Below are 26,864 nucleotides of genomic sequence, written 5' to 3' on the forward strand. Positions count from 1 at the left end.
ATGCGTCTATAGTCTAAGTCTATATTTCAAGCTTGTTTTGTAGCGGAAGCTTCTCAAAGCTCCTCTTCCCGGTTCATCATATCTGGACAAACTGGGAAGAGGACGGACCTTGGTTTGTCCAAATTTTCCAAAGCTTCCGCTACAAACAAGCTTGAAATATAGACTTATTTAATTTTTTTCGGGACAATTTCGCATTTCGGAGCTTCAATACAAGAGGGACATTACAGACGAGCAGCATGGAGGTATTTGGATGTTTTTTGGTGTGTCTTTTTGGACGAAGAAAAGTGAGCTCCGTTCACAACCATCATATGGACATGCAGTGCTGCACGGAGCCTCGCTGTAACTCAGAGAAGCCACGGAGGACTCTGAAACTTCTCCCAGCCCTTAGTCCACATGAGGGGGAGGAGATAATGAGTGAAATTTCAATTTTGGGTGAACTATCCCTTTAAGGCAATGGTGGTGATATTCAATCATTTCAGATTGTAACACAGTTAATGTCTGCTTTGATGTTAAGTCTCCCCTATGATGATGTTTGCATGCTCAATAGACTAGCACTGTCTTCTTCATTTCACATAAGTAATGATTTGACTGTAAGTTCAGTGACAGATCTATTACACAAAGCTATGTTAAACATTTGTGCATCTGTCCATAACAAGGCCCTTGTTCTGTAAACGTCCTTCTGTACTGATCGATGCAGAGGCCCGATTTGTTAGTGTAGAAATATACGTACGTATGCTCTTGATGATGACAACAACTTCGTGATCATTGCTTTAAGGGGGTGCCCTTGAGTCTTGTTGCCCAGGGCACAGAAAAGTATTAATCCGGCCCTGGCTGCAGCAGAGGTGAAACATCAGCTCGTTGATTTTATTTTGGTTCATAGACACAAGAGTTCTTCATTTGCCGTGGTTCAATCAAACTGAATCAGGGAAGTTGAGTGGGTGTAGCTAATAAGTGTAGTGTAGTTTCACCATCACAACCTGATCACTTCACTGTCTCAGCTCCAACTTTAGGGTTAACAGGTGTTTCCCCCTCTCTACTTTCACTTTCACCTTGAATTGTTTAATCAGCCAGTAGAAAACCAGGGCAGAGGGAAACTCCAGCTCTATAAAAGTTGGAGCTGAGCGTTGTGCTTCACTTCACTTCTCTTTGTCTCCGTGAGCTGAGCTGTGACCTGCAGCAGGTAAGACCACACCTTCATTTCCAGCTCACACTGTCAGGGTTTAGACTCCAAACTCTAATCTGACTAACACCTGATATTTTAAGGCAAAATGGTTAGCATTGTCGCCCGCGGTGTTGGAGACCAGGGTTCGAATCCCGTTCAGGGCAGGGCACAGAACAATATACTTTATTTTTTGGGGCTTTATTTTATATAATGTAGGTAAATATAATTTAAAAGCGAGTATACCAGGAGGAACCTATATATTTTCTAGTTTCCCATATGACCATACTTTATTTCTTGGGGCTTAATAATGTAAATATGATTTATGTGTTCAATCAACTTCCGTCCCCACAGTGGAGGTGGCCTCACAGTGGAGGTCTGCAAGGAAGCGCCCTGACAGTGGAGGTCTGCAGCCAGACCCTCTTGAAAGTTGCTGACATCATCATATATCAACTGATGTTTGCATCATTGAGGACGGACTGTTCTGGTCTGAATGTTCAGTCTGACAGAGGATGAGACTTGTAATGTTCCCACATTGTCTTTTCTGTTGTTTCTGGTCTTTGGTCCATCTCTCTTTTACACTCCACTGACTTCTCTAAAAGTTGTGTGTCAGTTACAAAGGTCCATGTGAAGCACAGAGAGACCAGGGTTTGTGTTCAGCAGGAACAGACAGGATAGCTGAGCCTGGAGCCTCCTTTACTGTAAGTCACATGACTTACAACAAGTGAGCTCAGATGGGACCGCCCTCTAAGGCTCTCTGTTTTCCATGGTTCATAAAAGTTCTCTGTCTTCCAACTGCCTCTGAGGCCCATACCTATAACAGATAAGGTACAATAGTCTTTTGTTTGTCTTACGTTGGGTAAATCAAATCAAATCAAATCAAATCAACTTTATTTATATGGCACTTTTCATACAATGTAACACAAAGTGCCTCACAGAGGATAAAAACAAAACAAAACAAAACAATTCAAAACACAGTGAAAACCCCAAACCTCCCACCCCCACAAATATACACACAGATACACAATTACATACACACTCACGCACATACATAGACATACGGACATACATACATACCCACACACACAAACATACACACACCCACACACATACTGTACACTATCTGTCGCTGAGGAGACATGGTGGCTGGGCACCGAGATCTGAGGTGAGGAAGAAGCTCCCTTTGGGGGCCGCGCACACCGAGAGGAATCATGGTCCATGACTGCAGAGGCACCGCCACAGGGACCGCCCCCCCCCCCCCCCAGCCCAGGCAGACAGGAGGCTCCACACCAAGGTGTAGAGCTCTCTAGCCATCCGGGCCAGGGGCCTCATTTATCAAAGAGGGTGTAAAACTGCTACTACATTTTTGCGTACGGTGAAAAGACGAAAATTGGATACACTCAAAATATTTACACCTTTTTCAGATCAATCAAACTGTGCGTACGCACAACTCTCCGCAATTTGCCTTTGGTAAATCACACCGGACCCAAGAATGGTGCACACGTGAACACACCTCTTACTCCACCCCCAGAACGCCATATATGGTCAGCACGTGCATATTAATTAGCCATGTGCTCTGTGTGGAGCGGCTACAAAGTGACAACAAAGTGACAACAAAGTGACAACGGAGACAACGGACGGGGGAAAGAAGCGGAACTTCTCCGAAAGCACATACACGGCGATATCGGGCAATAACTCAGTCAGAAAAATGATCTTGCATTTTAATAAGCTACAATAAAAACCAAAACCTCCCAAATCTCAACAAAAGGGAGCAGAAAGAAGAAGAATCTTCCTAATCTGCCCCTTTATCCCAGAAAATCTTTTTTTTTTTTTTTTTTTTACACCTAGATGTTAAAACAATGTAGGCTAAATTAACGATAGTTACCATTACTTTGAACGCCTTTCCACTACACAGTTACAGCTCTACTGGACTCGGTTTAGGTCATTTTCCATTAACGTTACGTTGTCTCACTCTTTATTCTCTCGTCAGCTCCAAACACACGTGCACCTCGTTAACTCAGGTGACAGAATAATAACAGTCTCAGTAGCTGCAGATCAGTGTGCGCTGCTGCCGGTGTGTTTTTAAACTTGGATGGTTTGATCCTTGTCAGACGTCACATATAGCCTAATCAAAAAAGCAAAATCCTCAATCCGCTCTGTTTATCAATGAACATATAGCCTAGTGTTATTATAGAGCGGGTTGGATTGCCAGCATCAACGGTCCACCACTACCACAATTACTTCATAAAATCCTCTGTGCTCTTCTAAATGTACTCCGCTCCTCTCTCCCTCTCACACTGCAGTTCTCTAACTCAGCAACGGTGTCGCCAATTCCTCCTGTTCCTCAAAAAAGGCGTAAATCACGGTACGCCAGGGTCAAAATGGGTGTAAATGTCCGCACTTTTTCCCGTCAGGTTTTGGTTTGATAAATCCCAAATTTGGCGGAGAAAAGTGCGTACGCACAAAACGGGGGAAAAAGGGTGTAAAAAAAGGTGTATCCACAATGATAAATGAGGCTCCTGGGCCGTCGTCACCCCCATCGGTGGACCAGAAACAACTCCCGGTGTGGTAGGCCCCCAGGAGGAAACACTGGAAAATCGAGGGGCTAAAACAGTAAAATAAGATAAAAGGTATAGAAGCCCAAACTGAAGGAATAAAACAATAGAATGTATAAAATAGACCATAAATAATGACTAAAACATTGAAATAAAACAATAAAATAATAAAACAGGATAAACTAAACTAAAAATTAATATAAAATAGAATAATAATAAAAAATGTAAGAATAGGGGTGAGCTTAAAAGTGATAAAGAGTTAAACGAGTCAGTTAAAAGCCTGATTAAAAAGATGGGTCTTGAGCCTCTTTTTAAAAACATCAACATTCTCTGCGGCCCTGAGGTTCTCCGGGAGGCTGTTCCACAGTCGGGGCCATAATAACTGAAAGCCGCCTCCCCGTGTGCTCTAGTTCTAACTTGTGGTATTGTTAAAAGGCCAGCGCTGGAGGACCTCAGGGTCCGCGAGGGTTGATAGGGTAAAAGTAATGCAGATAAATAAGAAGGCCCAAGACCATTAAGACACTTAAAAACTAGTAAAAGAACCTTAAAATCAATCCTGAAACGCACGGGGAGCCAATGCAGCGATTTTAAAACAGGTGTAATATGCTCCCGCCCTCTGGTCCTCGTTCTGTTATAATTGTAAATTGTACATGCTCTTTTTAGGAAGACCAGAGAGTCTTCTACAAGGTTACAGTACAGCAGCAGATAACAGTGAACGAATTATAGAATAAAGATAATAAACAGCAATAAATAAAGTGTTGTGTTATTCTGTTGAAGTGTGTTAGAATGATTGTTACCCTTTTTTACCCATCTGTTGAACCTTCGGTCTGAGGTGAAGATGACAGGATGAACTCCAGATAACCCTGTGATTGCACTGTATATAAACTAATGTAGGAGGACAAGAGAGAAACAGCCGATGTTATTGTAACATGCAGTGGTGTAGTGGTGATTTTTTTACTGGGTGGACGCCAAATACATACCAAATCTGTGACGTCATTGAAATAAATATGTGACATCATTGAATTACTATCCACTGCTACAGGAGAGTTTAGTGTCACTGAACAAGACTGTAATGTTTAATTTTTATCTAGCCTAATGCCACTGTCACAATCATTCACTCCAAGTTGAAAGTCCAAGCCAAATTGTTATACTCTCTAGACCAGCCTTTCTCAAAGTGGGTGCCGCGGCACCCTGGGGTGCCGTCTGACTGCGTCAGGGGTGCCGTGAAAAAAACTTCTGACATTTCATAGAATACATTCTTTTTACATATAGGCCTATGCAAAGGGGCCGTGTCCACCGGACGCCCTTTTAACCCGCCCTCGGCGGAAAAGAAGCTCTCGGCTCGGGGCTTCTCTTTTTTTGTCGCGGCGCTCAGAGCGCTCAGAGTTGAAATAATCAACTTTTGGAACAGCGCCGCACTTATCAAGCGGCTCGGACGTGAGGCGGCTCGTTTCAGCAGCGTTCAGAGAGAGAGAGGGAAAGGGAGGGAGAGAGAGAGAGAGACCGCTCCGTGGACACAGCCGTTGGTCACGGGCGCTCAGAGCAGTAGGGGCCGTGTCCACCGGACACAGGACGCTATGAAAAAAATGCGTCGTACAGACAGGCACACATCACGAGTCACCCCCCCTCCTCTCTCCAGTGGATCTGTGTCCGCTCTGTTCCGACTCCGGTGCGTTTGATGTATAAAAACACTCTGCAGTGACACGGTAGAAACTCTCTGATTGAGAGAGTCAGAACGGAGCGGAGACGCCGGTGGATTCATTTGAGCGCGTGACTGCGCGCTGCGCGCATGTAGACCTTTCTCTCTTCCTCTCACATTGCGGATTATTGTGTGCGTGTGCGTGTGTGTGCATATGTAGGCTACAGAGGCACCTATACACCCTGCATTTACAGTTTGTATTATGCTCTGTTAAATAATACTGTCTCATCTAAATAAACAGGACATTTACATTTAGGCTATGCAGTGTTATTTTGAATTACATTTTACACAGGGGTGCCCTGAGATTTTATTCACTTTTGAAAGGTGCCCTGACTGAAAAAAGTTTGAGAAACGCTGCTCTAGACATATAGGCGGCGGGTGAGCCTGACATTAGTAACTGAGTTAGTAACTCCACTACTTCACTATAATAGTAACTAGTTACCAGGGAAAGTAACTATTGCGTTCCTTTTTTTTTTTTTTTTTAAGTTTAAATATGTCGAAGAATTCGGATTTTTTTTCCTAATTTTTAAATTGTATTTTATTGTTTTCTTATATTTCACTGATCGCAATTGTGAAATGCGAGTGTGTGTTTTATTGAAAGCGAGGCTGGTGTGTGTATGAAAATAGGTTACAGTGTGTTTTTTTTGCTGTAGCTACAAGCAAATCTCATATTGTCTCTGTACAAAGACAACTAAGACCTTTTTAAGTGTGAAAACAGTGGAGACCTATTCAAGATTTGCGTTTAGGCAACACTGATATAACAGGCGAAACATCGAAATGAATTTATTCATGGCCACATTAAGTGAAATTATTAACTTTACCGATTATCCATCTGATTATCTGTCCTGCTGCGAGCGCACAACTTCTTTCAGCGGTGATAAAAGTGAAATATATAGGCTATAGTCTGCGAGTCGGATCAACAGCTGAGCAGCGTATCCCCTCAGCTGAACGTCTGCAGGCGGAGACGCTCATGGTGCAGACACACCAACTCCGCCGGCGACGGATCCCGACGCAACGGATCGCCGAGCGCACCGGGGAGTGGGCGGGTCTGTGTGACGTGGTGCGGAGCTTGAGTTTGGCTCTGCCGTTTCCAACATGGCGGCCGGGTCACAAACGATCTCATTTTACAGTTAAACAACCCACTAAAGTATGTTTCTGAAAACATTTGAGGCGGGAAATGTGTAGTGCAGTAACAGAATCTTGATTCATATCTGATCAACACGGCCTAGTTTGATAGTTTGAACGGAGTTTCTGAGCCGGCCGCATTGCGTTGGACGGACGTCATTTGCATAAAGTTCAATCTATCGAACTTTATGCAAATTCAGTGCTGTGTCCATGATGCACTGCGCGGCTGGAGCTCCTGCTCTACATAGACAATGAATGGGATCCGTTGACTTGACGTCCGTTGCCGGAGTTGGTGTGTCTGTACCATCAGAGAGAAAGTAAACAGCAGCGGATCAAATGCTCCGTTCTGTCAGCGGTACAGAGTCAACAACGGTGTTTTGGGCCACTAGTTTTGTAGAAGCGTGTGCCGCTGAGAGATGCTTCAGTAGATTGGAGTTGCTTACAACGGACGTGGACAAACACTTCGCTCCGGGACATAATGTAGCTACACCTCACATGTATGTTCTTGCCTTTTACCTCAAGGAGATTAAAGTAGTGTCTGTACTTCCACTTTGAAAACGCCAACTTTCCCTCCGAACTCGGCAGCTTCCCTCCGCTAGTTTCTGTGCGTGCGTGCGTGCGTGCGTGTGTGGTTTGTGTACAAACTGAACACTGCCTCTGATTGGCTTAGCATGAAACCTTACTCTGCCTCAACCAATCATCATCACTTATGTGGTTGTCTCGTCCCTCCCTCCTCCCCCCTCCCCTCACCAAAGGAGAGAAGGAAAAAAAAACAGTTTTGCAGCTTCTGTGGCCAAGTCGGAGGACAACGGCTTCACTGAGTAGTTTGTAACGCGCCTCATTTAATTGTCGGTAACGGTAACGGCGTTGTAACGGTGGAAATAGTAATTAGTTAGATTACTCGTTACTGAAAAAAATAACGCCGTTAGTAACACCGTTTATTTTAACAATTGCTTTTAACAATTATTCATCAATGCTATTTCTGTTCTGTTTAAAAATAACTAAAAAGGATTTTGGGATGGGGACAGATGTTTTCCCCTCTCTACTTTCACTTTCACCTTCAAATGTTTGCTTACCTTGTTTACGTTTGAATCAGCCAATAGAAAACCAGGGCCGAAGGGTGGTGCGTGGCGCAGTGGGTAGAGCGGCCGCCCCATGTAGAGGCTACAGTCCTCGCCGCAGGCGTCCCCGGTTCGAATCCCGCGTCGGGCAGACCTTTCCTGCGTGTCATTCCCCCTCTCTCTGCCTCCCCATTTCCTGTCTATCTCTACTGTCATCACTATCAAATAAAGGCAAAAAGCCGAAAAATATACTTTAAAAAAAAAAAAAAGAAAACCAGGGCCGAGGGAAACTCCAGCTCTATAAAAGTTGGAGCTGAGCGTTGTGTTTCACTTCACTTCTCTTTGTCTCCGTGAGCTGAGCTGTGACCTGCAGCAGGGTTGACGTGTGCCGTCTTTTTCCTCCTCTTGGAATCTGCACCAAACAGGTTTTGCAGTTTTCACTGCTGTTGTCGTCCACTGCCACTGAGAAAAACAACCAGGCAAGAGAAGTCATGCAGCTCTGCACACATGGGCACAGTACTCAGGTGAAGCAACTGGCATTTTGAGCACGACAACTGAGATTTGTTTTCCAGGAATACCAGATCTATTTATCAAATTAAATTTCATTAGGGAGCAATACAAAATGCTGTAATTTTCCACAAAAAACAATGACAACTTATTGAACCTGATAGTTATCATGGATCCCTAATAATAAAGGAATTCAATTCAATTCAATTTAATGAAATGTGAAACGTCTTCAAGGATACAGCCAAGTCCAGCTGACGTAGATTCAACTGTTATGTTCTTCCTCCTCCGAGGACAGTTGTCACAGAGTCTAATCCATCCCAACTTTGTTGTTTCAGTTCTGGTTGATCTCAGAGACGGTTCACTGAGGACACACAGACCTCCATCATGGCTACTGCTGACCAGCTGCTGGATCAGATATTCTCCTGGTTGGAGAAGAACGAGCGCTGTGAGCAGAAGCTGAGGAAACTGTCCCAGGAACTGGAGTCACTCAGGGAGAAATCTAACGCCGGCCAATGTGTGGGCAGCAGCGTGGCTGTGGTGGGAGCTGCATGTACGATCGCAGGAGGTGTGGCTACACTGTTGACCGCTGGAGCAGCTGCTCCATTGTTAGGCTTAGGAGCAGTGTATGCAGGTGTAGGTGGCGCCATCTCTCTGTCAACTGAGGTCATTGAGATGATCTTGTCCAGTGGCACCATGAAAGAGGCGAAGGAAGCAGCAGAGAAGAGCGCTGGAATTGAAAAGAAAATCCAGCAACTCTATGAGAAACTGAAGCTGGAGCAGAGGAGGAAGAATCCCTCTGCAGACCTGGACCACCTGGACCAATACGTCGTGTTAGAAATTGTGAGAGGCATCGCAAGACGAAGAGGATATGGCCCTCACTTGGACTTCACATGTTTTACTGTCAGAAGTATCTATAATGACAAAAACCTCCAAATGATCTGTGCAGCAACACTCAGCATTTTAGCAGTTTTTGCTCTTAAACTCGGTGGGGCCAGATTAATGAATCTGTATCGAAGAGGAGCAGAGCAGCTCAGCAGAGCTATGTCTTCAACTGCTGGAAAAAGTGCTGCCAAGGTGAGATTCACTAATGATACTAAAGATAACAACAGTCAATCATCCAGACTCATTCTTATTGAACAACATATTCCAACTTTGTTATTTATGACTGTAAGTACTGTGAGTCAGGAGGACTGATAACAAATCTATTGTTATCTATCTGTTCTTATTGGTGATCAGATTGCGGCAGCTGTTGGAATGGTGCTGACGCTTCGTGAGGCGATTGACAACTGGACAGATGTGATCAAGAAAAATAACGAGACTGAAGCCAGCAGATCAATACGAGCCAAAGCCGATGAGATCCGAGAGGTGAACAGGGCTGTGAAGAACCAGTTTGACGATATCTGGTATGTTTGTGAGGAGTTATGGGTTTATTCTGTCTCAGTGAGTCTCTTATGTAGGTCTGACAGCAGCAGCTTCAGTCTGGATTCATGAACAAAGTGCTAAACAGTGTGCTGTTGAACTCTAAGGTTATACTACAGTTTAATATTAAATATTATATTTAATGTTTAATATATACAGTAAAAGAAAAAAATTCTGGTCATTGAACTTATTTAAAAGCTCTAAATGTTTTTAAAGCAACACTGTGGAGTTTATCGTCCTTAAAATAATGTTTCCAGACTCATTGCAATGGTAGAAAAATGGTTAATAGGATGAATGGTGCTGCAGCCTGAGTTGGGTCGCGTCGGCTGAAACTGCACTATGTAACTTCCCTGTGCGGGTTGGACCTTTTGACACTGGAGGTGTAATATCATGACAGAATACACTGATGTTGCATCCTCCTCTATAGATCAAGCTGTCACAAACCTGTTTGTTTATTCCGTTTTGTTAAAGGGATAAATTGAAATTTCCCTCATTATCCCCCCCCCCCCTCATGTGGACTAAGGGCTGGGAGAAGTTTCAGAGTCCTCCGTGGCTTCTCTGAGTTACAGCGGGGCTCCGTGCAGCACTGCATGTCCATTTGACGGTTGAGAACGGAGCTCACACCAAAAAACATCCAAATACCTCCATGCTGCTCGTCTGTAATGTCCCTCTGGTATTGAAGCCCCGACATGAGAAATTGTTCCGAAAAAAATTAAATAAGTCTATATTTTAAGCTTGTTTGTAGCAGAAGCTCCCAGTGTCTCGGTTCACTGCTCTTCCTGTGTAAGAGCAAATCTTGTGTGATTTGGATGTTTTTTGGTGTGTCTTTTTGGACAAAGAAAAGTGAGCTCCGTTCTCAACCGTCATATGGACATGCAGTGCTGCACGGAGCCCCGCTGTAACTCAGAGAAGCCACGGAGGACTCTGAAACTTCTCCCAGCCCTTAGTCCACATGAGGGTGTATTCAGTATCTTTTATCCTTCTCTAGCCTGACCAGGGACAAAGACCGCAAATTAGCTGAAGCTAGACGTCTTGTATGCATCGCATTTTTCATTTTTTGTGACAATGTTGTATGTATCGTCCCGGTTAAATAAAAAAAATTTTAAAAAAGAAGAAGAAAAAAAAAGATAATGAGTGAAATTTGAATTTTGAGTGAACTATCCCTTTAACTGTTCCTTCTCTGTGGGTCTCACAGGAGGATGCTGCAGCAGATGGACAGAAGACGATGAGAAGAGGAACATCATGTTCTTCAGTAGAACCTCCTCTGATATCACCATCAGATGACCGACACTGCATGAACACACAAGAACACAGTAATGAGTCACATTTTTATTTTATTTTTTTAAGTATATTTTTTGGCTTTTTTGCCTGGACGCCTGCGTTGAGGACTGTAGCCTCTACATGGGGCGGCCGTCTTAACCACTGCGCCACGCACCGCCCCTGAGTTACGTTTAAGAACAAATCAAACACTTTTGTAATGTTGTAATTAGCTAACCACTGAAACACTGAGTCCTGTTCAGCTGAAAGCGAATATGAGACCTACTCAGGTGGAAGAGCCACAGGCTGAACTGTGTCACTGTGCTGCCCCCTGCTGGACCTGACGGGACACAGCAGCTGGAACCCCTGGGTTAACACTGAACAGAAGAACATCCACAAACAGCCTTCATTTCATCCTTAGCTGTCAGTCTTTACTCCAGTCTTTAATCTAATTTAATCTTTAATCATTTAATCTCTATCATTTAATCTTCAGTAATCATTTAATCTTTAATCATATATAATGTAATCATTTCATGAATTAATCATTTAATTTTTAATCATATCAGTGACAGTGCCAATACTTGTTTTTGTATTATTTCATTTTAATAATAATCTTTAAAAAAAAAATTAATAAAGTATCATGATTCTTCAAAACTGCCTCATTTCATGTATTTGTGAAGATTTTGTGAAGTCAGATATGCCATCGATTTTCTCAAGGACTGAGCTCAGTTTTATCATCTACACCATCCTGAAATTAGTTCAACCAGGTCAAGAGAATAGACCAGAATGTGTTTATTACCAATGTACATCAGGTATATGGTGAGATTGGAGTTGCTTCTTTTGGTCAGAGCATCAATAAAATGAGAACAGGTGAACAGTTGAACCCTCAGCTGAGTTGTTATGTGATGTGCCAACACACTGTGGTTCAGGCCTGAACAGCAGACTTGACCACTGTTAAACACGGCCAAGTTTTTCTGTTGTGGGGGGTTAGGAGTAGCCTCGTAAACCAGCCTCTCGCGGAAATGCATTTCATTTCATTTCATTTCTCGGGAGAGTCTGGCCTCATCCCCATTCTAAGCGTTTGGACTGAAACCCTCAGAAGGCCGAGCCAATCAGCGTCGCCCGCTGTGATTGACACAGCACGTTGGCCAATCAGGGACCGACTGGTGCAAAGCCCCGTCACTACACCAACTTGCTGATTGGCTGAATGGGATTGTCTGTCAACGCTACTACCAAAGATATTAAACCGTCTTTGCTACTACTCCCGCCCTGCTGCCGCCCACACCAAACGCTTAGAGGGGGGATGAGGCCAGACTCTCCCTCGGAATGAAATGAAATGCACTTCCGCGAGAGGCTGGTTTACGAGGCTAGGTTAGGAGTAGGGAAATTAATCTAATTGTGATTTTTTGGACCAATATTGCGATTGCGATTTAATATGCGATTATTTTCCTTATTCAACAGACAGAAACAATAACTGTTCTATATAATGACCAACACAATATTTGATTCATTAAACATTGGTTGGTCTTTTCCTGAAGGTTTTTTTTTTTTTACAGGCGTGTTGCATATTAATTATCATGACAACATAACAAAGCTCTGACAGATAAACCTGATGTAAACGTTGATATGAAACTCAGTAACCAATCACACAAGAAAGCTCCATGTTGTTCCTGTGTGATGTTCAGGGACAGTTAGGACAGTCTGAGGACAAAGCTTTGATACTGAAGTTTATTTTGCGACCGGATCGTCGACTGTGTGTGGGGTGAGAGGGAGGGCTGCTGTCATGCATGCGTGCTTCTCTCTCTCTCTCTCTCTCTGTGTGAATGCCAATAAGAAACATAAGAAAAATAAAAAATTGAAGGAGCAGCGGGTAGGATTTAGGAACCGCGGCCCGTCACTCATAAATGAATATAGAGGGACTCTTTAGTTAGTGATCCGTGTCGGCGGCTGTTTGGCTCGTTCAACTCACTGGTCATCAGCGTTTCAGCCACACAGCGATCAGCAGTGTTTGACAGAGCTGCTGATCTACAGGTTGGTGGTGTCGCACCGTGAACACAACAGCACCGAGGCAGGTTCTGCTCACCTGACGCTGTGCAGGGCCGGGTCCAGAATATTTTCTGAGGGGTGGCACAGGGGGTACCAACAGTGAATCTGGGGGGGCCGCCCAAAAGTAACAAAAATTAAGGCTGCCACTGATCGTGTCTTGAATGTTTATATTGTACAGTTACACATGTCTTCATCTTGCTTTTATTGGCCACATTAAATCTTTCAACTTGTAAGGAAGATGCCTGTGTGACCTTCTCATTTTCCACTTGTCAATATTAAAATGATAGTCAATCAATAATCAACTCTGTCTTGTAAATATGAAGTCTTAGCATGAACATTACTCAAATGGTGAAAATTGAGAGCAATAACAATCTTACACCATTTTATATATTTACTATACAGAACACTATAGGATGTTTGCTGTACAGAGTTGATTAAGAGCCTACAGTAAACATAGCAGTGCCTTTATCTCCTATATAATATTAACCAGTCCACCTGGACTTATTTTGTTTTTTTAGCTGTAAAAGTGTCATACAGTCTGATATGAGTATGTGCTTTTCTCCCTTTTTTCAGGACAACTTCTTATTTCAACATCTGGCAGTTGTTTTTCTCTACTGTGTGATATAAGTGTTATAACAGGGTGTAATAACAGAAAAACACAAAAAACAAAATTGAATTTTTAGTGGTTTTTACTCAATAAGGAACTGAGAATATACATGGATAAAATAATTTGAATGTACAAAATGAACTTTGAACTAAAATACACTAGAAACAACAATTATGTCAATTTTGAACCAGTAGTTGTTTGTTTTAGGTCTCATTTTTCCTAAGTGGGTCCAGGACATTTTTGGCCCTGCTGGTAACTTACTGCAAACAGCAATGCCTGTCCAGCTGTAAGCAGAGACCTATACTGCACTGCTGACATTTCCATTGAGTGTTTCTTTTGTAGACACTGTAGGCTACTGCTTTCTCCATCTCTCCAGTGCAAGTAGGGACAGCTGGCAAAGACCTGTAGTGTTGTTGATGGCTGTTCTTCAGAAGACATCCTGAAAGTAAAAAAGATCAGATTCATCTCAAAGAAAATACTTGATCAGCAGTAGAATAAAAAAAAGTAATAAACATGACAGCAGTGTCCACAATAAAGATAAAAGTAAGACACCTTCAGTAAAATAAACAAAACTACTATTCCACATTGTTTGAAACTAGCAGGATAATATTGCAACAGCCACTAAGTAGAATATTGAAATTAAGTGTTTAGTGATGCAGCAGAGATATAGCCTATATATATATATATATTTATAAAAACAAAACAAAGAAAGAAACAGAAATTGAAACAGCAAAACAAACAAACATACTACTCACCCAAATTCTGATGAATTTCCTCCATCTCTGAACGTGCTGGGTATTATTATCTTCCCGGACGACCTCCTCAAAATGTCCGGAGTGAGAGAAAAAAAAAAAAAGAAAAACATGGCGAAAAAAACAAGTAAACACGGTAAAAACACGGTTCAAAAAGGCAAACCCATGGAAAATAACACAGCAAGAACACATGGATAAAACACACAGTGAAAAACACACTAAAATACATGTAAAGTGCACTGAAGTCAAGCCAGCCCACACTTTGAAATCCTTGGTCAAGCCAGCCCACACGTTGTTTTAAGGTGCACGCGATAAATAATAAAGTGCGATAGAATCTCACTTGTCAGCACAGCTCCGTCACATTCAGTCACTCTCTCCTTCCTCATTCAAAGCTCGGCTTTCTCGGGGCTGCTGTGACGCTGTGCCTGGGATTACCGTAATGACCAGTATATCACTGAAAAGTGCAGAATGTCTGCTTTCAGAAACTGTTTTCCTTTTTTTTTGATTGCGCCAACAGTCTAAGATTTACGGTAATTTATAAAAAACGTTGTAGAAACCTGTCAGCGGCGGCAGTGATTGACATTACGAGAGGACAATGACCATTGGGGGGGCACACGGGGTGGCCAATCAGATTGCAGGGGTGGCACATGCCCCCCCGTGCCACCACGGTAGACCCGCCTCTGGTGAGAGGAGTAAGAGTGAAAGGGTTGGAGACTTTTCTTTATTTTTCTCCTGTTTTCTGTCCTTTGTTCTGTGATGTATTGTTAGTTGTGCTTGTATTGGGTGTTGTGTTGGACTTTAGTTTATAGTTGTTTTGTTTTTCTCAGGACTCCGTTGAGTCATTGCTACTGCTGTTAAATTAGCAACATATTAGCTTTTAGCTGCTAGCAACAATGTGAGGTTTTGTGAATAAATGTTCTTGTTTCTTATTCCACCGGTGAAATGGTGCAACAGAGCTCAGCTTCATTTTAAACCAGGACCATCTCATTCTAAAGCAGGTTTTACAGAACTTTGATTCAAGTCCAGCCTCAGTCACTTGAACGTCTCCTGAATCTTTAACACTTGTACTGATGGTGAACAATTAGAAACTTAAGAGTACACCACTGGCTGTGTGTTGCTGTAACAACAGGATGTGGTTTGCTTTCATTTGCAATTTCCTGAAACAAGATGGAGGAGCAGCAGCGGGTGAAACCTCTCTCTCTGTCTCTCTGATGGACAAAGTCCTGCTCTGACGTCTCAACTGGGTCAGTACAGTGGTTCACAGACACATTGTGTAGTGTGTGTTGTGATGTTGTGTTTCTTTTCATGTGGGACATGACCTGCTCAGATGAGACAAAGTCTCTGTGGTTACAGTATTTCTACATTAGTTCATGTGAGCTGCTTGAGAGCTGCAGGAGAGCCAGCAGCAGAGCTCTCGCCTGCAGAAACATGAGGTCACTGAAGAACTGAGGTCGAGACCAGGCTACAGGACGCTCAGCAGGATCATGGCGGTGGCCATCGAGCTGCTGGAGGCTCTGGAGGATCTGGGAGATAGAGACCTGAAAAAATTCAAGTGGTACCTGCAGCAGCCGGACTTCCTGAAAGACGTTCCCTCCGTCCCGAAGAGCCAGCTGGAGAAGGCAGACCGGCCAGACACAGTGGACGTGATGGTGGAGACCTACAGCCATCAGTGTCTGGACGTGGCCACGCGGGTGTTGAAGAGGATGAGGAGGAACGACCTGGTGGAGCGTTTGTCAAACATCGGCTCAGTGTTTACATCTGCAGGTGGCGAGGCGGGTGCAGCATCTGGAACAGGTGAGTGCTCAACTCAGTATTAATCTGACAGTGACGAGAACATCTCCAAACATATCACAACTAAACACAGTAATGATGTTATTGACCACTAACTAGTCTCTGATGACACAGCTTGAAGTGAATTACTGGAGCTCTAGCAAATCATCAGAAAACTAATCATAAAGATAATCGAAAATCACAAATCAAATCCTTTAGTTCAGGTTGAGATTGATTCTTTACTGGTTCCTTTGTTTAGACATTAAACACATCATCTCACAGACACTGAACACATCATGGCACCTAATAATAGTTAGAAACCAGAAATAGTTTTTCAACAAAAACAATGAACAGTAACAGTTTGATGTGTCTCTGTCTCAGTGGAGGCAGCTGAGGAAGATGATGATGATGATGGTGGTGGTGGAGGAGAGTCTTCATCTGTTGGGCCACAGGTTGCTCCGCGCTTTGACCTCGCTGAAGGTAACCTGCTACTCTGGTGATTGATTGATTGATTGATTGATTGATTGATTGATTGATTGATTGATTGATTGATTGATTGATTGTCTAGACTCAGACTTGTGTCAGTATCACAGTGTCTCCAGCATGAAGCAGAACTGTATTAATTAGTAGATTATTGAATGATGAACTAATCAGAATATCCACAGCACAGATAAACAATAATAATAGTAGTAATAATTGATCACACAACCATGTGACCTGCTGATCTGTGTCTGTCAGAGGAGGCAGCTGATGAAGACAATGATGATGAGGGCGATGATGATGATGGAGAGTCTTCATCTGTTGGGCCACAGGTTGCTCCGCGCCCTGACCTCTCTGAAGGTAACATGCTCCTCTGGTGATTGATTGATTGATTGATTGATTGATTGATTGATTTTTGTGAGTCTAGACTCAGACTTGTGTCAGTATCACAGTGTCTCCAGCATGAGGCAGAACTACAGAAGTTCCACAGCACAGATAAACACATCAATTATGTGACACAACCATGTGACCTGCTGATCTGTGTCCGTCAGAGGAGGCAGCTGATGAAGACAATGATGATGAGGACGATGATGACGATGGTGGAGAGTCTTCATCTGTTGGGCCACAGATTGCAGGTAACCTGCTCTGAAATGAAAATGGGCAGCTTCAGATTCATGTTTCTCACGGAAGCTTCATCAGTCCAGTAACAGTCCTTCAGGGTCGTGATTGTTTTACTGCTCCTAAACAAGTCGCAGCCTTTTTACACACAAGGACCAACTGACCTTGTGTGTCTGTCCCATGATTTTAAAATCAGTTAAAGGTGGGGTTGGAGATCCTGGAAAAACGGCTAAAAGGCCCCGTCCAAGCCCCTTTCCTCAAACTTCTCTCTGGCCTTGTCCACACGAGCCCGGGTATTTTTGAAACCGGAGTTTTGCTCCGCGTCCACACGAGTGGTGTAATAAAAACACACGCAACCGTGGAATCCGCTACCAAGTGACGCAATGCACGTGTGGAAGGCTGTTTTAACCAATCAAAATACAGTGGAAACCGCTTATGGATCAAAAGGCTTTGGACGGAATCATTTCTATACAAATGCTGTTTAAATAATTCGTTATCAAGAAATCCGCTTATAGTGTTCATTTTTTGTCATTTTATGGATGAAAACATGCGCAAAAACTATTTCAAAACTACGTGTAGCCTATTTATTTTATTTTCGGCGGTGTCCCTTTGACGTGCACTGCTGCAACAGCCTGCACATGTTGCTGCGCTGTGTCTTGACTCTTGTGCTGTGTGCATCACCTGGCTGCTGAGCCACATGACTGTCGGTGCGGCGCAACTCATTATCACTGGCTGTTGTGTTGTCTGTCAAAACATGGATGAATGAAACATATCCACTTTATATCGACCGCGGACGTCACGAATACATTTTCGGCTTTTGGCTCGTTCCGTTCATCTCTGCATAGGCTCTTTTTATCACTGCATGACAGCAGTGCGACCCCCCCCCCCGTCGTACCCGGTCTGACAGTGACATAGGCTATTGCCTGTTCATTCATGAAAATCATCCTCTCAATCAAACAAGGTGGGGAATGAGAAACTGCGGCACTACTGTAGTAGTTCTGTAATTTTAAAAACACAACGGCAGCGGCCCCAGCTGATCTCGTCACTTGTTACTGTAAATGATGCTGTGTGGAAAACCAGCTGTGGTCTGTGACTGAGGGTGAGTTTGGAGCTGACAAGAGGATCGCCCTGACGACCGTTTCGTTATATTTTTCTCATCGAAAAACTATACAAATAGCATTTAGATGATGTAAAAAAAAAATTTTTAAAAAAAGTGATAAAAATCCACTTTCCTAAAGTGAAGCCTCCAGAGCTCAGCGGGGGGCGACCGCCATTCCGAAAATTTCCGAAGGTCCGTCATTCTGAATTTCCGGGGGGCTGCCATTCCAAAGGTGTCAATCGCAGTGTTTTATTTTGAAAATTGACCGGATTCTCTCATGTTTCTTTGTTTGACTTCCTGCCTGGCTTCGCTTGCGGCAAATAGACCAGACACTGAAACGATCGCTGCAGGGTGTGAGCCGGCCACGGAGGTGCGCGCCACAGCGCATCTGGTGTGAACGACACAATCGGTTATGGGCACCGGAAAGAAACTGCCGCTGCTTCGCGACTATTTGCGGCGATTCCACGTCCAGTGTGTTCCAGGCTGGCTAATAATCAAATGACAAAAAAGTACCAGCATGCACCCCTCCTGGGATTCAATCCCGAGCCACCCATGCCATAGGCAACTGCTCTACCCACTATACTATTGCAGCAAGCACTTAATAAGCTTGACCCAGCAGCACACTTAACCAACCTTTTGAAATGGCAAACCTTTTTTCAGGTTCGGAATGGCGCCCCTTTTTCAAATAATTAAAGTAAACATTCGGAATAGCGCACTGGAACCAAGCTCAGGAACACTCAGCACTTTTTCAGCGTTGGGTTCACATCAAGGTGAAGCTGCGATGGTATTGTGCTCATGGCGCGATCCAGTGTAATCCCAATTTGAGCAACACGATAATGTCACATATCACTGCACAGCATCGCTAACTTTCCACCAGCTTTTCTCACGGCTCATTCAGGTGAAAGAAAACACCTGACATAATAAACCACCCAGCATCCAGCTCAGAGCTACATCACCACCTACCAGACTTCAGTGTGGTACAATCACTGTTGTCTTTTCTACGGTCGTAACTCTTAACTCTGATTAGTGCGGTAGAGTGGTACGTGCAGAGGAGGGAGAGAGATGGCAGCTTGATTGACACGTTCACGATGATTGGATAGTGTTTTTACAGGATTGTCTGTCCCACAGGGGACTGACTTTTTTCATTTTTGTGAAGAAGCATTTAAGTAATTGATTGCAATCGGGGTGTTAAGAGGATTTAAAACAGTTTTGTAAAAGATGCTCCAGAATAGGATTTCCAACCCTACCTTTAAGAAACCCGGGGAAATTTCAGCTCTGGTTCTGGTTCCCCAGTTCACTATTTGCCCCGGGGAGCAGGTCTGACACAGCGGTTGGGTTGGTTTTATGCTTCACATTCTCAGGTGTGTCATTTTGTTCTCCACAGACCTGATGGTGTCAGTATCACAACCTCCACAACCCAACACTTTGCTGCAGCTCGCGGTGCAGGCCGACCTCCAGAGCATGTTCAAGTGTGCGCGGGGAGGCTGGATGGAGACGCAGCATCAGGGACTGTTGTGTGATATAAACCTGGAGCTGCTGGTCAAAGACGGTTTGGATAAGGGGCAGCATCAGTTCAGGAAGGTGGAGACGCAATCAGGAAAACCAGCAGAATCACAGAGACAAATTCAACCCAGCAACATCTTCCAGCACCCATCCATCAGAACCGTCCTGACCAGTGGGGCCGCAGGTATTGGCAAAACCTTCCTCGTACAAAAGTTTTTATTGGACTGGGCTGAAAAACAAACCAGTCAAGATTTGCACCTGGTATTTCCTTTCACTGCCCAGCAGCTAAACTTATGGTGGGAAGAAAGGTTTCGACTGGCAGAGCTGATTCACACATGCATCCCAGAAACCAAGTGCATCAACGAGGAGACTCTGAATGACATCTTCACAACTGTACAGAAGTTCAGCTTTGAAGGAAGTGACTTCAAACTTCTGTTTGTGTTCGATGGGCTGGACGAGAGCCACCTTCAACTGGACCTCTGGACAAACAAGACCGTTGACGTGACCAAGGCGACACGAGTGGAGGTGCTGCTGACCAACCTCATCAGGGGAAAACTGCTTCCCTCTGCTCGCCTCTGGATAACCACACGACCTGCAGCAGCCAATCAGATCCCTCCTCAGTGTGTTGACATGGTGACAGAGGTCAGAGGGTTCACTGACCCACAGAAGGAGGAGTACTTCAGGAAGAGGTTCAGAGATGAGGAGCAGGCCAGAGAGATCATCTCCCACATCAAGACCTCACGAAGCCTCCACATCATGTGCCACATCCCAGTCTTCTGCTGGATCACTGCTACAGTTCTGGAGGAGCTGTTGAAGACCAGGGAGGGAGGAGAGCTGCCCAAGACCCTGACTGAGATGTACATCCACTTCCTGGTGGTTCAGATCAACAAAGCAAAGGAGAAGTACATCTCAGAGAAGTGCTTACAGTACATTCAGTGTCTGGCCAAGCTGGCTTTTCACCAGCTACTGAAGAGCAGCACGATCTTCAACGAGGACGACCTGACACACAGAGGCATCAACACCAGAGCAGCGTCAAAGTATTCAGGCCTGTTCACACAGATCTTCACACAGGTGTGTGGGCAGAGGGGTGACGACCAGAAAAACGTCTTCTGCTTCACTCACCTGAGCATCCATGAGTTTCTGGCAGCTGTTCACGTGAACATTTCGCTCTTCATCTACAATAAAAATGTAATGTCTGGGCGCAGAGTGAAGGTCCGCAGCCTGCTGACATGTTTCAACAACACCTCTGCAACCAACGTCCACAAGAGCGCTGTGAACAAGGCCTTACAGAGTCCGAATGGACACCTGGACCTGTTCCTTCGCTTTCTGCTGGGTCTGTCACTGCCAACTAATCAGACTCTCCTACAAGGCATCCTGACACTGACAGGAGGACGTTGCTACTGCAACCAGAACACAGTCCAATACATCAAGAAGAAGATGAGGGAGAACTCCTCTCCAAAAAGAACCATCCTTCTGTTCCACTGTCTGAATGAACTGAATGATTGTTCTCTAGTGGAGGAGATCCAACAGTACCTGAGATCAGGACGTCTCTCCACAGATAAACTGTCTCCTGATCAGTTATCAGCTCTGGCCTTCATCTTACTGTCATCAGGAGAAGTTTTGGACGAGTTTGACCTGAAGAAATACTCTGCTTCAGAGGAGGCTCTTCTGAGGCTGCTGCCAGTGGTCAAAGCCTCCAACAAAGCTCTGTAAGTATAGAGATAGTTGGATTTATTCATCGTTGTATAAAGATACTTCTGTGTTTTCAACAGGACAGAAAATAAACTCTTGTATTCTTTAATTCCTCACGATCATCTGACCCTGGGAAGTTGAGTGCTTTATTAGACTGTGTCACACATCAATTTTTCTTCAGCTTAATCACAGCAAAACTGAGGTTTTGGTAATTGGGTCCCAGCAGATGACTAAACAAATTCTGTCATCTCCTGGGCAGTTAGTTTACGGCATCAATCCCTCCACGAAAAACCCTGGCATCTGGTTTGATAGCAATCTGAGCTTTGAACAGCATACGAAAAACTTGTACAGTCTTGCTTTTAACATCTTAGAAACCTTTCAAAGATTATTTTTTTTGTTTTATCTTTTAAAGACAAAGAAACGATTTTACATGATTTTATTTAATCACGACTGGATTACTGTAAAAGTCTTTTAACTTATCTTAATCATGAATCCTTGGACCGGCTCCAATTGGTGCAGATTTCTGCTGCCAGGCTTTTATAGTGACTAGAACTAACAAACATGAGCATATTAACGCCTGTTTTAGCTTCCCTACACTGGCTACCAGTACGTTTTAGGATTGATTTTAAGATCGTATTGATTACTTTCAAACGGTCTTAGTCCTGTATTGCAGACCTTTTATCTTTTTACACTTCTGCTCACAATCTGCGATCTTCAGATACAGGTCTTTTAGCTGTCCCTGGGGCCCGACTGATAACTTAGGGGGACAAAGCATTCTCAGTTTGGGCCTGCCAAAGGCCTCAGTTTGGACCTGCCAAAGGGCATTAGGTCTGCTTCATCTGTGTCATGTTTTAAATCTCTCTTTAAAACTCATTTTTATTGGAGAGATTTTCCTGATTATATCTGATTTTATTTAATTGTTTGGTCATTTTATTGGTTGTCACTTTGTTGTGCAGCACTTTGTAACATTTGTTTTTGAAAGGTGCTATATAAATAGAGTTTATTGTTATCTCTTCAGCCTGAGCGGCTGTAACCTCTCAGAGAGAAGCTGTGAAGCTCTGTCCTCAGTCCTCAGCTCCCAGTCCTCCAGTCTGAGACACCTGGACCTGAGTAACAACGATCTGCATGACTCAGGAGTGAAGCTGCTGTGTGGTGGACTGGAGAGTCCACACTGTAGACTGGAGACTCTCAGGTGAGGATCCATCCAGCTATTTATCTGATACCACTTGAACACAGCAGCAGGTGTTGACAGAGGGTTCCCGTGTGTTGTTGTATGTGTTCAGTCTGTCAGGATGTCTGATCACAGAGGAAGGCTGTGCTTCTCTGGCCTCAGCTCTGAGCTCCAACCCCTCCCATCTGAGAGAGCTGGACCTGAGCTACAATCATCCAGGAGCCTCAGGAGTGAAGCTGCTGTCTGCTGGGCTGGAGGATCCAGACTGGAGACTGGACTCTCTCAGGTACAGACAGATGAACACACAATGGAATGAGTCTTCTCCATGTCCACATAACGCATGTAGACTGGCTGGTCAAACTCAGTGTCACTGACTGTGCCTCTTCTTGCAGGTTGGACTTTTGTGGAGAGCAGAGGCTGAAACCTGGTCTGCAGAAGTGTGAGTGTTTTTATTCACTTTGATTTGATTTGATTCACGAGCAGCAGATTTCACACACCAGAGTTCAAACAGGCCCTGTCCAGGTGAGTCCAGGTGATTGTACAAGCTACAGGTGAAGCTTGTATCCTCTGAGTGGCTTTGTCTTCAGGCTGGATGCTGCAGTGAGTCGCTCCTGGAAAGTGACATAGGCTAATGGGCAAGCGCTAGCTGTTGGCGAGCTAACCTACGGTGGCCCTGAGAGCTCAATGCACTGCAGCTAAAGAAAACATACAAAGACTTCAAAGTGGTGCAAAAAAAAACTTGGACATTGGAGCAAACCACGATAACTAATTTGCTCACTTTGTACTCTGCTGACCATTAAGGATTGTCCAGCAACCCAGGTTTGATTCCAATTCGCCACCCTTTGCTGCAGATCATTTCCCTTCACTCTCTCCTGGGTTTTCTTGTAGGTTAAGAGAATAGACATGTTAGACAAAAAGAAGCCTGATCTCATAGTATTTCTTCTACATTGTTAATGATAATGTTAGCCATGCAGCGACAGTGAACCTTCCCGATAACTCCTGTAGATGTTCATGGTACTGAAGCCTCAGAAACACAAACTGTGTTACAGCTTCACCCTAAACAACCTCATGGATGATCTGTGGAGGTCACATGGTGTCAGGCCCATACTCACACTGCTCGTCTTCTTGTCTCCATAGACGCCTGTGAACTGGAGCTGGACACAAACACTGTTCATAAAAACCTCAAAGTGTCCAGCAACAACAGGGAGGTGACAGCAGTGGAGGAGGAGCAGCCGTATCCTCAACATCCGGACAGGTTCAACGTCTGGCTTCAGGTGCTGTGTCGAAACCAGCTGACTGGTCGCTGTTACTGGGAGGTGAAGTGGAGAGGAGTGGTGGACATCGCAGTGGCTTATGGAGACATCAGTAGGAGAGGAGACAGTCTGGACTGTGGGTTTGGACACAATGATCAGTCCTGGACTCTGAGGTGCAACGACTGCAAGTACTCTGTCTGGCACAATAATCGTCAGATCTTCTCCTCCTCTTTCTCCTCTGTCTCTAACAGAGTAGCAGTGTATGTGGACTGTCCTGCTGGCTCTCTGTCCTTCTACAGAGTCTCCTCTGACTCATTGATCCACATCTACACCTTCAACACCACCTTCACTGACCCTCTGTATCCTGGGTTTGGGTTTTACCTTGAACTTCATCACTTTGTAATTGAGTCCTCAATGTCTCTGTGTCGTCTCTAGGGGGCAGCGTCTCGGAGTGATGGACATAAATATGAACAGATTTTGGTTTAATTTCTTTAGTTAGTTAGGTCCAGTGTGTAATAATTGTCAAGGTTTATTGTTAAAATCTGAATATACTAATATCTACCCATGAAAATTGTAGCGACTTCAGCAAAAAGAGCCGCTGAGAGGCTAAGCATGGCCCCGGATATCAGACGCTCTATCCAGAGAAACTCACTGAGATTTCTCAACTAAAGATCTAAGTGTTTATTAACCAAACAAAAAAGGTTAACTCATAATAAAGTGTACAAACTAAAGCGCAGTAATCACAGTGATCAACGAAAATCAACAAAAATAGCGAAAATATAGCGGTCAACAAAAAGTACGGCAACACACGCTCACCCCCCTCTCTCTCTGAAACAAAGGAAAAGCAACAGGTGAACATATTTTCTAAACTCCGCCCATAATGACATGACGCACTACTATAATAATAACAAACTAAATCATACTCTAAATAAACAACACCAAAACAACCCTTAACCTTAACTAACAGAAAACCCAATTCATGGCAAATATTATAAGTGTATAATCACTATAAAATAAAGTTAGTTTGGTTTTCGTAACCTTATAATTCTTCTTTTATATCTACACATAACAAGGGTCTTGCTTTAGAGAGAGTCGCCATCTTGCGCCGCCATGTTTGTACGGCAGCCTGAAGGGAAAATCCAGCCAATCAGAGAGCACGTTTCAAGAGTTTCACGTTCATAAATAAACCAAGGAAGAAGAAGGAGTAAAGAAACAGCAGACATGTGGTAAAATGGGTTAGATCTTTACCTCATCGCTCCATGCTCCTGAAATACACCCAGTCGTCACAGTCCTGGTAAACACGTTGTTTTGTCCTCGGAGGCCACCGTCACTTTGCCGACAGAAGGGGGGGGTGCAAGGGGGGGAGTTGTGTGTTTTACAGGTGAATACCACTTCCGTGTTCAAAAAAACTGCAGTTCCTCGGCGGCCGCAGGGGGCTGGGACCAGAAGAGACCTCCATGTTAAAATAGCCTAATTTACAGCTCTACCGATAGTTTCCAGATTTTTTCTGTACCACAACCTGTACCAGGCTTAAAATTCTTACATAAATGGGGACGTGGTTATGTTGAGTGACAGGTTCACAGACAGTTACCGGTCGTTTGCTGGTTGCTTCCAGTTCAATGGGCGGGTTCTCAGCCGGCTGAGTTACCGCCTCTCCTCCAAATATGTAAAGTATACTCCCACTAAAATCTAAGATGGCGCAGTTCAAATGCCCGTAGTAAGATCACTAAACAGACTCCTCCAAACCAATGAGTGATGTCACGGTGCTACGTCCATGCTTTATACAGTCTATGGGTTAGTGTGAGCAAGCGAGTATTATTAGTTATTATCTAACCGTACTTCACATACAGTTAGAGCCTGAGCCACTCATTATTCTGGGAATGTCAGATGATGTTAAAAAGCTAAACACTTCCCAGTAAGGTTTCCTCTCCTATAGTCTCATCATTGAAAAGAAATTACTGCACATGCATTGGAAAAACAAAGAAACACCCACCACAAAGATGAGGCATAGTGACCTTACTAATACACTCCACTTAGAAAGAATAAGATATAGCCTACTCTTATGGATAAACTCCCATACTTTGAAGGGGTGGAGTGGGGGGGGCGGGTATTTCGTTTTTTTTTTCATTTGTATCCTGTATCTTACATTTATATCTGTTCTTTCATCTACTATTGTTATACGTTCTAAAAAAAAATAAAAAGAGGGCACTATGACCTGACTGCACACATTTCTGTATGGATGTGCACTGCACACACAGACGTGTATGCTGTAAATATGTAACGGTATAAACAACATGCTCTAATAAAAAATATTTGACACTCTTTCTGTGTGGGATTACATTACACCTCCCGTCACCACGAAGGGGCGCTGTGATCAAACTGATGAGTACCTATCAAACATGTAAACAGTTACAGCAACTTCCTGTTTCATGTTGGTGCCTCGTTCAGGTCCTTCAGTGGAACTTTCCTCGTGTCATCATCACACGGCACATGTTGTGACACAGATGAAGAAGTTTTCTGAATCTGTTTGTGTTTTGTCTTTTTCATCTGCTGTGGTGGTTTGAGCCTTTAGGGCCACCGTACAGTGTGTGTGTGTGTGTGTGGTGTGTTTGTACACACACATTGTGTCACAGTTCAACGGCCTGAGGATCACAGCAACATGCAGCACAGTGTCAACAGTTTGTTAAGTCTGAGCAAACAGTCGATCAGCTGCTGTCAATTACCTGGTGACCTGACCCAGGACCCCTTCAAATTAGACGGTCATTTCCTGTTTGGGCTCGTATTCATCAAAGTGCAGCAGAGCACTTAAGAGTTACCAATAACGGTGATATGTAAGAGGAATAGCCTACAAAATCAATTTCATGTAGTTTTTATTCAGAAATACATATTATCTAAAAAATAAAATAATAAAATAGCCACACTGTAAAAGAAAAAAAAACTAGTCCCACCTCTGCGGTCATTAGCTCTGCATGTCATCTTTTCCCCAGCTTTTATTTTTTTTAGGAGAAAGTCACTGCTCAATCCACTCATCCACTGTTAACCCTCCCTAAGGTGAAAGTTCACCTTAAACATGTGAATTCAACTAATTTAG

At 43.8% G+C, this 26,864-nt stretch overlaps 1 protein-coding gene and 1 pseudogene across 3 annotated transcripts; both read left to right on the plus strand.

Moving 5' to 3' along the window:
• Positions 1 to 1,094: 1,094 nt before the first annotated feature.
• LOC146982273 (uncharacterized) lies at positions 1,095 to 10,781 on the plus strand (annotated as a pseudogene). The gene is made up of 4 exons (XR_015036371.1): positions 1,095 to 1,180; positions 8,442 to 9,180; positions 9,343 to 9,509; positions 10,721 to 10,781. The product of XR_015036371.1 is annotated as an uncharacterized LOC146982273 (transcript).
• Positions 10,782 to 14,918: 4,137 nt separating this feature from the next.
• On the plus strand, positions 14,919 to 25,791 carry LOC146982274 (NLR family CARD domain-containing protein 3-like). Of its 2 annotated transcripts, XM_085783281.1 has the most exons (9): positions 14,919 to 15,981; positions 16,339 to 16,437; positions 16,696 to 16,797; positions 16,989 to 17,072; positions 19,539 to 21,366; positions 22,368 to 22,541; positions 22,633 to 22,806; positions 22,913 to 22,959; positions 23,658 to 25,791. In XM_085783281.1, the coding sequence occupies exons 1-9, from the start codon at positions 15,672 to 15,674 to the stop codon at positions 24,206 to 24,208; spliced, it is 3,369 nt and encodes a 1,122-aa protein (XP_085639407.1). In that variant the 5' UTR covers positions 14,919 to 15,671; the 3' UTR covers positions 24,209 to 25,791. The 2 variants fall into 2 exon arrangements, with proteins under 2 accessions (XP_085639407.1, XP_085639408.1); XM_085783282.1 differs by lacking the exon at positions 16,989 to 17,072 and having other exon boundaries at positions 14,920 to 15,981; positions 23,658 to 25,790.
• The last annotated feature ends 1,073 nt before the right edge of the window (positions 25,792 to 26,864 follow it).

This window comes from Trachurus japonicus, chromosome 8 (assembly GCF_045865225.1).
Source record: "Trachurus japonicus isolate A0001 chromosome 8, Traja_1.0".
Classification (NCBI taxonomy): Eukaryota; Metazoa; Chordata; class Actinopteri; order Carangiformes; family Carangidae; genus Trachurus; species Trachurus japonicus.